This window comes from Actinia tenebrosa, unplaced genomic scaffold (assembly GCF_029948245.1).
Source record: "Actinia tenebrosa isolate PJP-AT-01 unplaced genomic scaffold, QUT_ActTen_1.0 PGA_scaffold16__25_contigs__length_10494907, whole genome shotgun sequence".
Classification (NCBI taxonomy): Eukaryota; Metazoa; Cnidaria; class Anthozoa; order Actiniaria; family Actiniidae; genus Actinia; species Actinia tenebrosa.
In genome coordinates, this window is record NW_028292576.1 from 6,687,602 (window position 1) to 6,703,154 (window position 15,553).

A 15,553-nucleotide genomic window follows, 5' to 3' on the forward strand; every position below is an offset into this window, starting at 1 on the left:
CCTATTAAGCTTTAAGGTAGTTGGGCGGAATTCGTAGCCAACTACCAAGCAGGCTAAAAAACCCTAAAAACTCCTAAAAATATAGTGCACTCAAAATAATTCGGAAATTGGAGAAGAAAAAAAAACACTGAAAGTGAAAAACACTAGTAAAGAAATAGCTATGAATGCTGCAAATTACAGGCCCAATACGTACTAAAATAGTTCAACCGACTCGAATGAAACACTAGTAAACTATATATCCTAATGCTCAAGAGTGGTGATAACTAGTAGAGTACTAGCGTGGACTGCGTCGGTGTTTCTGAATAAAACAGCATGAACTTAAGTGGGTAAATATTGGATCACCGTAAAAAGCTTTGTGGAACTGACGTTTCGGACGTTAGTCCTTTGTCTGAGTCCTTACTCTGACGAAGGACTAACGTCCGAAACGTTAGTTTCACAAAGTAAAGACTCCGACGAAGGACTAACGTCCGAAACGTCAGTTTCACAAAGTAAGGACTCCGACGAAGGACTAACGTCCGAAACGTCAGTTTCACAAAGTAAGGACTCCGACGAAGGACTAACGTCCGAAACGTCAGTTTCACAAAGTAAGGACTCCGACGAAGGACTAACGTCCGAAACGTCAGTTTCACAAAGTAAAAACTCCGACGAAGAACTAACGTACGAAACGTCAGTTTCATAAAGCTTTTTACGGTGGTTCAATTTACCCACAAGTTCCTGCTATCTAATGCTCAGTTTAAAATCTTAACTGTTCGTGCAATGTGAAGCAAACTTGTTATTATATTATAATAATATTTTTATTAGAATATGTGGACCGCGTAGCACTTATGAAATACAAGATATAGATAAGTTATAGTGCTTGGAAACGAGGTTATTCCGGGCGAAATACCCTTGGAAATAAATTCGGAAAAATTAATTTCCGACCTCGCTGGGAATCGCACCCACGACCTTCGGAATTGTACTACCGATGCTCTACCAGCTGAGCTAGAGGTCAGACTGAGAGCAGGCCGAAGGTGGGTGCGAGGTCGGAAATTAATTTTTACGAATTTATTTCCAAAGGTATTTCGCCCGGAATAACCTCGTTCCCAAGCACTATAACTTATTTATATTTCTATATCTTGTATCATTATTATTTGATTATTAGTGTTATTATTATTTATATTTTGTTTGGCGGACTTCTTGTTAGTCGTCCTCACCTTATGATTAACTTTATAGCATAGAGTGCTCTGTTGCAGCTGTTTATTAATTTTTATTTATATATTATCATTTATTTATTTATTTTTTTGGCGGACTTTCTGCCAATCATAATTACTTTATGGTTAACACAGGGCCTGGATAGTCCAGATTACCCTGCTGCAGCTGTTCATTTGAAACATGGCTGACAAGTACAAAGCAATTATCCTGTTTATGTTACGAGACGCGGGCGTCCTAATGTCATGTAAATGTGTGGTATTAGCGCTACCTTTCACACAGTCGATATTACATCCTATAATTCTAATTACCAAAGGACGATCAGGCGAAATCCCTGTGCATAGAATAAACAAGTTTCATTATAATCAATTAACAAAACCAAAAAGTTTTTTTAAGTCAATGTGATCCATATATTGAAGGTGGTTCAAGCCGGGGTTCAAGCCGATTCACGAAAGGCTTTCTAAAGGTTCGTAGCTGATTTTATTCTTTCATTTCCTAGTTTGTTTCTTTCTTGTTGGTATCAAATTTTCCATCATGAAGGTAGTCAACTGATGTGGTTCAATTCAATCCACTGAAAGGGGCCTTTTCGACAGGTTTGTTCAATTTAAAACCAGCAAACATCCGCGTTGATTTTATTCTTTCATTTCCTAGTCTTTCGTTAGTTTCTTTTTCTTTCTTGTTGGTATCAAATTTTCCATCATGAATGTAGTCAACTGATGTGGTTCAACTCAATTCACAAAAGGAGCCTTTACTACGGGCTGGTTCAATCTAAAACCCGAGTAGATCCTTGTTGTTTTGACTCTTTCATTTCCTAGTTTTTCATTTGTTTCTTTTTGCTATCAAATTTGCCATTATTAAGCTGGTCAAAGCCTTGTGGCTCAATTCAATTCAGAAGACGTATAGGCGCCTTTCGTCGAATGTACAGGTTTGTAAATCTAAAACTCACAAAGCTTCTCGTTGATTTTACACTTTCATTCCTTCTGTCGTTCGTTTTTGTTTTTGTTTTTTTTTTTTTTCTTCTTCTTCTTCTTCTTGCTATCAAATTTTCCATTAGAGTAGTCAATGTGGTTCAAATCAAGAAAGGAGACGTTGAGGCGCTTTGTCTATATAGTTTTGTTGGATCTAAAACTCGCAAGGCTCCTTGTCAGTGATTTTACTCCTTCGTTTCCTAGTCTTCAGTTCGTTAGTTTCTTCTTGGTATCAAATTTTCTATTATGGAGGTAGTCAACTGATGTGGTTCAATTAGCAAAAGACGCCTTTTTCACAGGTTTGCTCTTTCAGTTTATATATTCTCTCAGTTTATAGTTTGTAGTTTTTTCAGGTTTGCTATTTTGAAGCTTAGCTAGTAATCGGAAGAATGAGAAAATTACTCGCGCGCCTGAGACATGGCCAAAACATTTTTCATAAATTTTTCGAAAAGTTCTTTTTCTTTTTTCTTTTTTTTCTTTTTCCAGTTTTATTTCAATATTTGATTCCTTTTTTCTTCTCTATTAAAAAAGTGGCACTTAGTTCTTGTGTTATATGGATAATGTAAACAGTTTTCTTTGTCACATTAATACCGTATAATATCGAGTATAATTTGATGTTTTTGATTGCTTATAGTTTAGCTGTTTCTTAGCCAATTGAAGCCAAACTACAGAAACATGGCAATTTTGATGTGTTTTCTAATTTTTCGAAATGGGACATTTATACACACGATATTTAATAAAATGTGTACGGGTTCAAAAGAAGCTATAAAACCGAACGAAAGGTATGGAACAATTATCCGAGGAGTAGGCGACTTGCACTAACAGGTCACGTGACCCTACCTACCTTAAAATGAGCAGCTGTGTCAAAATGAACATCCGGAATGAAAAGAGCACTTCGATATTAGTAGGGTGGCAAAGTTTCAGCTTATGTCAAAAATGGCATTAGATATAAAATCAAATATTTAATAATAAGGATTTGTATATGGGAAAATCACAGGGAGCCCAATTTAGATTAAAGTGAATGGTGAAAATAAAATCGGAAAAATTAAATACTTAATAATTTTTTAAAATTCGAGATCAAGATAATGTCCTCCGTAATGCGAAAGAGTAAAAAAATCAATAAAAAAATGCACTAGAACATTTTTTTCGCGCGCGCCTTTGTTTTCCTATATACTTTCCCTATGGTATCTGATGTTGATCTTATGTATATACACCTACTTGCAAGAACGTTGTCATGCGATATAAGAACATTAGTAATTTAGTGAGAAAGGAATGCATTAAAAGACAAAAGAAAAAGTTCAGCTTCAGTGATCTTCTTTTGTTTTTTAATGCAATTCCTATCCCACTAAATCACTAATGTTCTATATTCGTATGTCAACGTTCTTGCAAGTAGCTGTATATCATATCTGTACAATGCTGATTACTAGTTTATTCCAAGTTATTTTTGCGTGTAAAGATCATCAAGAGTTTTGGTCTTACAGAAAATGTATTGACTTACGAAAAAATGTTTAAAATTTACCTTAAACGTCTTCAAGCTTCTATCTTTTTCTGTTTTTTACTTCTTCATTTTATTTTTGGATACCAAACAAGTTGTGACTATGACGGTGATATTCTGCACGCTGACTGCCGCTTCTGCACATAAAATGTTGCGTGACAAGTTGGATAGATAGGGTGTAAAACCAGCAACATTGTTTTCGAACTTGCACCGCAACAATGTTGCGCGACAATTAGTTGGACGTTTCCGTGTCTCGTATTTCAGCGCCTTTATGTATACATATGATATATATACATAAGATCAACATCAGATACCATAGGGAAATTATATAGGAAAACAAAGGCGCGCGCGAACAAAAAATGTTCTAGTGTTTTTCTTTTTTTGTTTTTGTTTTTTAATTTTTGTTTTCGTTTTACTCCTAGATTACGGAGGACATTATCTTGATCTCGAATTTAAAAAATTATTAATTATTTGATTTTTCCGATTTTATTTTCACCATTCACTTAAATCTAAATTGGACTTCCTGTGGGGAAAATACGCTAGATGGTAAGAGGTTGCCAGCCAACCGCATCCCATATAAATCCTTATAAAATGTTCGATTTTATATTTAATGCTATTTCTCCTATAGTCAACATTATGAGCTGAAACTTCACCCTCTTACTAATGTTGAGCTGCTCTTTTGATTTCTAAAGTTCGTTTTCAAACAACTGCTCGTTTTAAGGGAGGTAGGGTCACGAGACCTGTTAGTGCAAGTCGTCTATTAAATATGCTGAATAGAGTGTGTGCAATCATGCGACTCAAAACCCCTTGAGATAATGAATAACAATGAAACAGCCGCCGTCTTGGTTGATCTAACAAGAGAAGCTATATAAGAAATGTTCTGCAAGAAGTCAGGTGTGTGTTTTTTAGCAAACAATCGTATATCATTTTTTATGACAAGATTTTTATCGACAAATCAAAGACTTTCTCTCAAAACTTTTAATATTTCTATAGATAAGCGCAGCGCAGCCGTGACGTCATAAAAACGAAGACAAAGGCGAAATTCGGGCAAACAAACTTACAAGTTTACTTTCAGCAGATAATTTTCACAGCCGATCGCAGTTGATCTTAGTTTACATGGGTTATTATTGTAACTTTAAGTAAAAATAATAAAATCGGTTCGTGTAATCCTCATAGCGGTCAAACAGAATGCAATATTTGTCCGAATCTTTAAGCTATTTTTCGAATCAGTGCGCTGCGCTATTGAATATAACCCGGAGAGCAAATATTCCCACAAATATTCGTCCTTTATTTAGCTTTGTAAATCTTTAACAATTCGGTTGTTTTTAACCAACTATCGTATGTTTTAATGCAGCTTTGTTCGCCTCCTATCGCGGGGTCCCATCGGCAAAACAAAGCAGACTTTCATTCAATAATTTTATTATACCTTTCTACAGATAATTTATTTGAATATTGAAAGAAATATAAAACTGAATGTAAACTTTGTTTTTCGAAAACTTTTCGATCGTTCGTGATTTCCGTATCTTTCTCGCGCATGAAAACAGATTGGGAAAAAATACGAATTAAAATCGAATCTTAAAATCTTACAGCTTAAGTTTTCAAGCTTATCGAAAAGTAGTTAAGGAATAAAAATATTTGAATGAAGAATTAGGATCAGAAAACTATTTTTTAACTGATGACACATTTGGTTTCGAACATTCAGCACCTTCATTTCTCAAGTTTAGTTAGTTGATGATCTCCAGCCAATTTTCTCTCTGATGCTACCAAAGCATTTGTTTTCTGAATTTCATTGCGGTAAATATACGGTTCTTATAAAAACATAAACTCTTCATACATGTAAAAGAAGTAAAAGTAAGCGTAGTCTGTCTTTATATGCCGTGTTCATATGTCCATAAAAAGTTAGGAATTTCTCCGAAATTTGGGTTTTAATGAAAGACATCCAAGGTAAATTTCACTAAACTTGACATTTTATTAGATTATCTGTAGTTATCTTTTGTTTTTCAAGTAAAATTAACCAGGAATTCAAAGCGTAAAAATGTCGGCCATGCAACACTTTGTCGAAGAATTTTTCAAGAACAAAACTAGTCCCTGGTGTGGACGCTGGTGGGTTGTGTACATGTGACAAAATTCCTAAGTGGGAGAGTGCTAAGGTCGATAACAAAGACTCGTGCGCAGAAAACGATGTAATGCATTTCCATTTCATTTTTTCGCTTCATGGTTTTCGTTATGGGGGACATTATCTTCATCTCCATAGAGAGAACATTGTGGATTTTTTTGCCCGATTTTATTTCAATCTTTCAGTTTTAGCTAAATTGGGCCCCTGCTTTTAGGCAGTGCCTAAATTTATATATTAGCGATTTATAGCACCGGTATAATATTTGTTTTCATAATTTTTAACAATTTTTAAATATAATGTCGGCTTTATTTTTGTAAGTAAAACGTAAGGCCGGTTTTCATTTCTTTTTTTTATTCAGTATCCCCCCCCCCCCCCCCCCTCCCTCCCCCTCCCCCTCCCCCATCTTGTGGCTAACGAAATATATAACTTACCATTCCGTGCAATCTTTGTTGTCACCCAGACTCGTACCCAGTCGTCATTTGTTTCACGCTTTTTTGCGCGCGGTGGCTTTTGGGAAGTTCTTCCCATGATGCACCGGGAACTCACTAAATCCTTCCCATCAACCACAGCGTGAGATCAATAAGACAAGAGAAACGACTGGGTACGAGTCTGGTTGTCACCTACTGCTGTCACTACTCTGTCTTAGCTTGCACGAAATCGAATGTCTAATTAGTGATTCCTCTTTTTTACAAGCTCAACGACTGTGAAGATAAAGACGATGGCTGAGCGTTGCTGGTTGTTGGTCGTTCAAATCTTGATATTGTTTCTGTGCATGGTTACCTGTAGCTTGATCGATGAACAATCGTGTGCAAATCACGTTCATGAGAAGTGTAAATGTGATTTAAGCAGAACTACTTTTAACGTAATTGAAGAAGAACGCAGTGAATGGTGTAAGAAATTACAGGTATTTCCTCATAGAAAATAAATATCACATTAAATGATATATTATCATGTACAGCAACACTTTTTTCTTTCTTTATTATATTCCCATTCATATAGGTTGTACATATATAGATCAATGCTTGTAACCGCCACCCGGTTAGCTCAGTTGGTAAGAGCGTCGGTCTGTTGTGCGGGAGGTCGTGGTTCAAGCCTCGGCCGGACCAACACTCAGGGTCTTAAAATAACTGAGGAGAAGGTGCTGCCTTTGTAACAATATCTGCAAATGGTTAGTCTTCTCGGACAAGGATTGAAACCGTAGGCCCTGTCTCCTAACCCTTCCTAACCTACCCTAACCTACAGTAAAAATGGGGGACATAAAAGAACCACTGAGGACGTAAAAAGAAACCCTGGCAGTGACCACCCTCAGTGCCTACACTTCATACTAACCATCTCTCATGCTTGTAAATTGCACATAGCAATCTGTCATTCACAACTCCATGTAAAGCGCCTTTGATTACACCTTTTGCTGTTCATTAACAGAAAATGTACATTCATTTGTGCCAATAGTTGTATCAATAACGTGTAATGTACTTTCATCAACACCACAAGTAACATCATTAGCGCGGATCAACTTTCAATAAAGACAATTGAATATGCGTGTACATTCATGGGCATCAATGGACAATCAATAGCGCGTTTGTACATTCATATGCGCGGATTGTATTTTCTTGTGCGCGAAATTCAACTTCAATAACACCAAATGGCAAACAATAGCATTTATGGACAATCATTTACCCAAAAGTGAAAATTCATTAGTGCTATTAGCATAACCATTGACAATCTATAACGCGTTTGGACAATCATGAGGATCAATGTTATATTCTATAGCGTGGTTCAACAAACATTTGCATGATTCGAATGAACAATAAGAGAAAAAAAAACAATCATTAGCGATTTTTTATTTATTTTAGCCTTTAATTTCTTCGCCATTTATACATCGTGGCAAATACGTTTGCATATAACTGAACCACTGACCACATTTAGCGATAGTGATAGTTGCCACATTTCTCTAGAACCCTTCCATTAGCAACTGCGTTCTGTAGTGACCTCAGCCCGATCGTTCGTATGTTGTTGGATCTCTGGACGGCTGATGTCGTCTTTGATTGCTGCTTTAAGTGAGCTAATTGCTATTCTCCTACGCAGCGGCTATTATGGAAGCAGTTACCTGAGTTTTTTATATGTTTTAAAGTGATTAAAAAAATCGCTAATGATTGTTTTATTTCTCTTATTATTCATTCGAATCATGCAAATGTTTGTCGAACCACGCTATAGAATATAACGTTGACCCTCATGATTGTCCAAACGCGTTATAGATTGTCAATGGTTATGCTAATAACACTAATGAATTTTCACTTTTGGGTAAATGATTGTCCATAAATGCTATTGTTTGTCATTTGGTGTTATTGAAGTTGAATTTCGCGCACAAGAAAATACAATCCGCGCATATGAATGTACAAACGCGCTATTGATTGTCCACTGATGCCTATGAATGTACACGCATATTCAATTGTCGTTATTGAAAGTTGATCCGCGCTAATGATGTTACTTGTAGTGTTGATGAAAGTACATTACACGTTATTGATACAACTATTGGCACAAATGAATGTACATTTTCTGTTAATGAACAGCAAAAGGTGTATATCCACATATTAAAGGGCGCTATATAAATCATAATCATAATCATAATAAGTATTGCTGATCATGACGTACCGGTTGAAAAATACTTATAGCAAGTTTGCCATTACTGAAACCTTTTGAATGAACAAACTATCGGTCTTAGTTCGATTGATTTAAAAAATACCAGATTTTGGTCTTAGACATATTGAGGTATAATGTACATTTGAATGGAATCAAAGCTACGTTAACAAGATGAAATACCAACAAAATATATAGAGGATATTTCATGACCGAATTGAAATCAAATATTATAACCTCGAGTTTGAGGTAATATCTTGCAAGTGCATGCAAGATATATTGAGCGCATGCAGCGAGCAAGTAATATATTCTCTGCAACTTCCCTGCTAGCAGAGTCTCCCTCAGTTGGCGATTCTCGCCAAGGCGAGGGAGACTCTGCTGGCGGGGAAACCTCTCAACACGACGAGAAAAATAGCAAAAACATATGTTTGACCCTCGATGTTGGTCGTTCGGCAAGTCGCTCACTTTGGTTTAGTACGGCTCAATGGAATTGCTTTCGATCAAATAGAATTCAACTCTTTCTTTTCACGCCTTTGAGTTTTTTAATGGAATCGTAGCTTTATATTAAAACAACCCTTTCGTTTTGAGTCTTTTTATGGAACAGCCTTCCGTCTGATATAAGACGTGCAACTTAATAAGTATTTTTTGATTACACAGGCTCACGCGGCAATCGTGTAAAACAGTGTTTTTATCGTGATGTTATCAAGACAATTTTGAAAAGGGTTCATTTGGTGCTTTTTTTTGATTCCGGAAATACTCATTCATTTTTTTAAATAAAAAAACTACATTTTTGATGATGCAAACAATTCACAGTAGTATCTCGAAGTTTCGTTTTGATTGATCAGCCAACCCAACACGGACGTACGTACGTCAAACTTTTACGCCCTCGAGGGATATCTGGCTCGGTATTTGACGTTTGTCAACAGTGGGGAAAAAGATTTATCAAACTAAGATATACTAGCTATTATTATTTCTGTGATTTATCAGAGTCAATGTGACAATTAAGACACTCGGAACGGTAAAAATTATAGTTTTTCCATCACAGTTACACTCTGTTGCCCTCAACGGATTATTCAAGTTTGTAGGAAAGAAACTCTAACAAAAAAACGTTCGTGAGAGCATATCCAGGCATGGCCGTAACCACATCCGCAGCCACATGACTCAAAATCCTTCGAGATGTAAATAACAATGAAACAGCCGCCATATTGATTGATCGAACGAGAAAAGCTAATGAGAAATGTATTGTTATTGTCAAACAATGTGGCGGCTATGACGTAACATACACCCCAAGAGTAAGATTGTTCTTTACAAATTCATGGTTTCGACTCAGACTCCTAGTGGACTTAAAATCTTGTACTACAAACAAGTACACAGCATCTGTTTTAAAGAGTACCACAAGGATTACGAGGAAATATTTTCTGTCCTTTTCGCAGGAAAGTAAAGTATTGAAACAATTTATGATTAATTTTCGGCGATCAGAGTTTAAAATCTGAGATATTCTAGATCATTTGTGAAGGGGAGTCGAAACTATGGATTTTTACCACAACTGGCAGATATTGTTTTTTGTTTTTGTTTTGTTTTGTTTTGTTTTGTTTTTTGATTTTGTCTTACTACTCTACAGACCTGTGCCAGGTGCATGGCTGTTCCAAGATGTCATTCAATTTATCTAAAGCAATATCGCTCGCTACTGCTAAGCACTGTTCAGCTTAGCAAGGACACAAAGACATGTCCAGATGTAGAGTTTAATGGTCTATTGAAGAATGTTCAAGGTAATGCCGCTATGATAGACAACGCCCATGGCGTCCCTATAGACCCTATCTAATACTCCCCTCAGGATTTGGGGGGGGGGGGGGGGGGGGGGGGGGGGAGGGAGGGGGAGTAAACTAAAAAGAAACTATCATTTAGGAAGAAAACCTACCCCCCCTAACTCCCCCCAACCCCTCGTGCCCCACTTCCTTCGCCTAAAACACCTAAATCAATATTTTCAGCATTGATTCTGAAAGAAATAGTTAAATGGTAAAATATTTTTACATGATTTAAATTATGCATCTTGGAGATATAAAGGTTTATATACTTCCAAATGCATGATAATCAATTGGTGTCATCAAAATTGTAAAAATCAAAAATTAATATATAATCTTCGATAAAATATTTATTTTTCTTCATTATTAAAAAGTGGCATTAATTCATGGTCATAGCCTGCGTCACATCAATTTACGAAGAAAATTCCGAATGTAACGCAGGCTATCAGGGTCACTGAACGGAATTGAATAAGGAGTATTCATTAAGTAGTCACCGTATGTTCCCTGGTCGAAAAAGGAGCTAACAGCTGCTTTAGTTTTTAGGTAAAGTTTAGATACATGCATGCAACAAGGTCTCTGATTTATGGCGCTATGAGAACTGATGATTGACGATGAAAATGCTGCGAGTTCGTTAAATTTTTGTCTGTGGATTCACAATTATAGGTCCTCAAAAGCCGTGCAGAGAACAAGAAACATATTATGACGCTTGTGGCAAGCGTTGCACGTGTATCAAAGGCCAGTTCAACTGCTATCGAGTTCGCAAAGAGTTCACCCAAATGAGCTTTGAGGAACGTCGAAGATACATTAATGCTTTCTACAAGGCAACAACTGATCTTCGTTACAAGGATGATTTCGAAGCAATTCTCATTGAGCATTCATTCATTCCAAGTACATATCTCCATCACATGCCTCAGATCTTCTTCCCATGGCATCGATGGTTCCTGACGAAAGTTGAAAACTTTCTTCGACAGATTGACTGCCGTATAACCATTCCTTTCTTCCAGTGGACTGCAGCATCAGGACATCTTTGGAGGACTACTGAACCCACAGATGTATGGAACAGCGGTCCTCAGGGTCTTGGCGGCAACGGCGTCCCACCTTCCTATTGCGTACAGGACGGAAAGTTCAGAGAAGGTTCCTGGCATTTACCTATCAGTAAAGGAGGCGGTTGTTTACAAAGGAACTTTAACCTCTCCTGCCATCTTTACGACGAGGATTTCCTTCACAAGACCCTGAGCCTCAACAATTTCACTGCTTTTGAATATATCGTCAGGGAGAAGTTTCATAATGATTACCACGACTGCGTCGGCGGACTAATGCACCACAACTTTGCTTCAAGCAATACGCCTGAGTTTTACCTTCACCACGGCTTCATGGATAAAATTTGGAGTGAGTGGCAGAAGAAGGGGAACAGCTACAAGTACCAATATTATGTATCGATTAACACAAGGATGCCAAAGGCTGAACGATACCCCTGGGAATTCCTTGACAATGATAATCTCCCTGGTAACATAAAGATCACTTATGAATCATTTTGAGTTCATTTACCGCGTTTTCCAATCGCACGCGCGAAATCGTACGATTTGTAGTCGATTTCAGTGCAAAATCTTGACGACAAAAGTCGCGCGCGACATGGAAATCGGGCGATGGAGTGACTGCTGTCAATCAAATAAAATCGTTAGAGTAGGTTCCCATTAGCCTCAGTACGTACTCTGCCCGCGATGTATTAGATTGACATTTAAGTCTATTGCAGATTTATTCTGTCGCAACGTTCGTTACGATTACCGTGTAGCGATGAAAACTGATAACAACTATATTTACCTTAAATATACGTCACTATATAATTATAATGCAAAAAGAATTAACTAAAAATATTTATTAAAAGATAATGTCTTTAACTCGGTTTTGATATCAAACATTCAGTGTCGTATTTCCCTGTGTCTGTTGTCTGCGAGGCAGACCCACGAGTTAGCATCGTCCCCGTATCCTTCCTCGATCTTCCAAAGTTTTTTTGTTTTTTTTACTTGTCCTTTTTTTTTCTTTTCTTTTCTTCTTCAAAAATGTTCATGTGGAATTCGTCATAAAACGACGGCCTTTTCAGTGTTTGCCGCTTTTCCGCACAATCCAAATATGGAATTGATCATAACATATATGGAGTGAGCTTTCTCTACTCCAACTTCGACACTAACATATAGAGTAAAGCTTGATATGGAATGCTGCAACAGTTTATGCCAATTTAATATGTTCGGGAATAGAGTTCGATAATCGTAGTCCTGAAGAGGATAAAGCACGACCATCATACTGCATGATGTCTTAGATTTGCTGGTTGGGATGCATAAAACCGGTTCCAAAGTATTTTGGGATTTTCCATTTTAGAAAATAATGATTTAGAATGGTTTTATTAGCCAAACTAGCATGCCAATGGATGAACTGCCATTCGTTGTTTATCAATTTTTTTAAACACTAGCAAACTTCAGCGAAAATTCAATTTTTTTGGTTTGAAAACCTAAGAGAGGCACTTTGGAAGCTACTTCAATAAATAGGCAATAAGCAAGTATGGTTCTCCTTTACTTTAATCAACACACAAAATATCTGTGTTTACAATATGTACATTATGAAGGCATGGATAAGGATAAACAAAATGAAGGGTTTTTCAGTGATCGCTTGCCATGGTTATTACAAAACAGTGTGAGAAGACACGGTTCAGTGTTTTTCGTAAATGCAATGTTAAACCTGGCTTAAAATTAACATTTTAATCCTTCACGTCCATCTGTATGCTTTTTTATCACTAAACAAGCTGTATAAATCCTCCTATACAAGCTATTTGGCATTATATGATACATTTTACCACCACATGGCTCAAAATTTTTGAGCATACTCAAGGCATCATTAAATTAAGACAGAAATACAATGTATGTCCATGGGAGTGCTCAAAATTTTTGAGCATACTCAAGGCACCATAGAATTAAGATAAAAATACAATGTATGTCCATGGGAGTGCTCAAAATTTTTGAGCATACTCAAGGCACCATAGAATTAAGATAAAAATACAATGTATGTCCATGGGAATGCTCAAAATTTTTGAGCATTCTCAAAGCAAACAAATTACATATGTATTTGGATGTTTACGAAAATTACGCTTTGAATTCCTGGTTATTTTTACTTGAAAAACGAAAGATAATTACAGATAATCCAATAAAATATCAGGTTTAGTGAAATTTACCTTGGATGTCTTTCATTAAAATCCAAATTTTGAAGATTTCCGAACTTTTTAAGGACAAATCGACATTGCAAAACAGACTTGAAACTGGTTTTTAAAAAAATGGTAAGCAAAATATAATCTTACTTTTACTTCTTTTTTACATAAAGATATTTGGTTATCTATATGAAGAGTCTTGTTTTTACATGGGCTGTATTTTTACCGCAATGAAAATAGAAAAAAAGAAATGTTCCTGAGATAAAACAATGATAAAATTCCTCCGAAACTTTCTCCAATAATAGTTGAGTTGTGATCTGGAAGTTTCTTGTTTTAAGTTCAATGATTTTCACTTTGTTTACATCCTCAAATGTAGCACAAAACCAGTTTTTTTGTTATGACTTTGCCACTTGAACTCCTTCATACTTCCTTCTATCGATAATGATGATTTTTGAACCAAAACTTTCCAGTAATCACTCGTAGTAGTTTTGAAGCTTCGTTGCACAGTTTTTAGTTTGAATGACTTTAACTCAAAAACCAGTTTTTATCAGTTGTTTGATTCGTGAGCCTGTCGCAGCTTTTGATTGGCTAACAGACAAAATCTAGTAAAACTGGTTTTCCTTGAATTCGTGATCGACCTCTGATCGACATTGCAGCATCATAAGTGATAACTGAATCGTTGAAAATCAGCTGCAAAATGCAGCGTTTTTTCAAAACTTGAAAGCTACTTTAATCGTAAAATTGAATTCGAGACATTTACCAGAAGCAAAAGAAGGCCTTATCAAGCAAATTGAATGGAATACAAGTGAAATATAATCATTTGAAAAGGAAGATCTTCGTTCAGCCCGCATGCATAATCAAGTAAACAAAGGTGTGTTTTTCTCACAAAAATGGTTTAATAAGACGGAATTTTTTTAAAGATATCCTTTTTTGAATAAAAGAATTTAGTTGGGCAGTAGTGCTGCACTTCGGAAATCTACAAGTTCTTGTGAGAAACGTTTTTTAGTTTAATTTAGCTTACTATCGCTTAGCTTACTATTTAACCTGGAGATTTACCTTAGCATTTTGTGTGTTTTATATTGCACTTTTCAATTTACTCCTGCTTTTTGTGTTTTACGCAATAAATGTTCACCTTTTCATATCATTGTAGTGCATGTTTTAATATTTTAAGCTAGTGAAACCAGTAAAATTGATAATTGAGGTTGTTCATTCCAGCATTTTCCAGTGGAATCCTAACTAGTCCATGTATAAGTTGAAAAAGCCGTGGAAGGGTCCATTTGTCACATCGATAATAGTTTATCCATATAAAAGTTTACTTTCTAAACCTTTTATTTTAAAATGCTTGGTCATTCTTTTCCATCAGAGTGCTCAAAATTTTTGAGCATTGCCGTGGACAGAATGACAAGCACGACCTTCCATCAGAGTGCTCAAAATTTTTGAGCATTGCCGTGGACTGAACGGATGACAAGAAACATACCTTCCACCAGAATGCTTCATTTTTTTTCAATAAAAACTACTCAAATGAAATTTCAAATGACATGATGGAGATAATACCTAAAGTTTTTGTTTCAAAATGAAGTGCAAAAACATTTGTACTGAAAAATCAACCAAAAAAATCAATTCGATTGCCATGGTTAACATAAACCTGCGATAATGATAACAAATCGCTGCTAATTTTCTAAAATGGAAAATCCCAAAATACTTTGGAACCGGTTATAATAGGTTGTGAGCTAGCGGCCCAAATTGAGGACCCTTTCTCTCCTCTCTCCATTCCCCCTCCCCCCTTCCCAATTTGGGCCGCTACGCAGGCTAGTGTGAGCGAGCTGAAAGTCTTTAGATTTCGTGATATTCCTCAATTGTTCACCACGATCATCATAATTATGTATACTTTTTCTGCCCTTATACCTTGTCATAGCTTTATTTAAAAACCATTAGTCATTAATCAGCGTACGTCCATCGAGTTATTATTATATATGTCGGCTATTTATTTACCAAGTGCTTAAATTGTGGTCAAAGCTGTGTAAATTAGAAAAACAATTGTTTGAACATACGCCAATCAAAGGGCTAATCAAGGTGCCAATCAAGGGGCCAATCAAGGGGCCAATCAAGGGGGCATCAGTCGTCCGCGAAAGTAAAGTTCACCGGGATCGA

General features: G+C 36.3%; 1 protein-coding gene across 2 annotated transcripts; it reads left to right on the forward strand.

Annotated features, from left to right (window-relative positions):
* Window positions 1-1,512: 1,512 nt before the first annotated feature.
* Window positions 1,513-13,271, forward strand: LOC116305009 (uncharacterized). 2 transcript variants are annotated; one of them, XM_089030948.1, is made up of 4 exons: window positions 1,513-1,654; window positions 6,461-6,671; window positions 10,026-10,173; window positions 10,870-13,271. In XM_089030948.1, exons 2-4 carry the CDS (start codon window positions 6,486-6,488, stop codon window positions 11,742-11,744), a joined length of 1,209 nt encoding a protein of 402 aa, XP_088887074.1. In that variant the 5' UTR covers window positions 1,513-1,654; window positions 6,461-6,485; the 3' UTR covers window positions 11,745-13,271. The 2 variants fall into 2 exon arrangements, with proteins under 2 accessions (XP_088887074.1, XP_088887073.1); XM_089030947.1 differs by lacking the exon at window positions 1,513-1,654 and adding an exon at window positions 4,479-4,545.
* The last annotated feature ends 2,282 nt before the right edge of the window (window positions 13,272-15,553 follow it).

Coding starts and splice junctions, on each gene's coding strand:
- LOC116305009 (XM_089030948.1), top strand. CDS start 6,486: ATGGCTGAGCGTTGCTGGTTGTTGGTCGTTCAAATCTTGATATTGTTT. Junction 6,672..10,025: donor AATGGTGTAAGAAATTACAG/GTATTTCCTCAT, acceptor ACTACTCTACAG/ACCTGTGCCAGGTGCATGGC. Junction 10,174..10,869: donor TCTATTGAAGAATGTTCAAG/GTAATGCCGCTA, acceptor TCACAATTATAG/GTCCTCAAAAGCCGTGCAGA.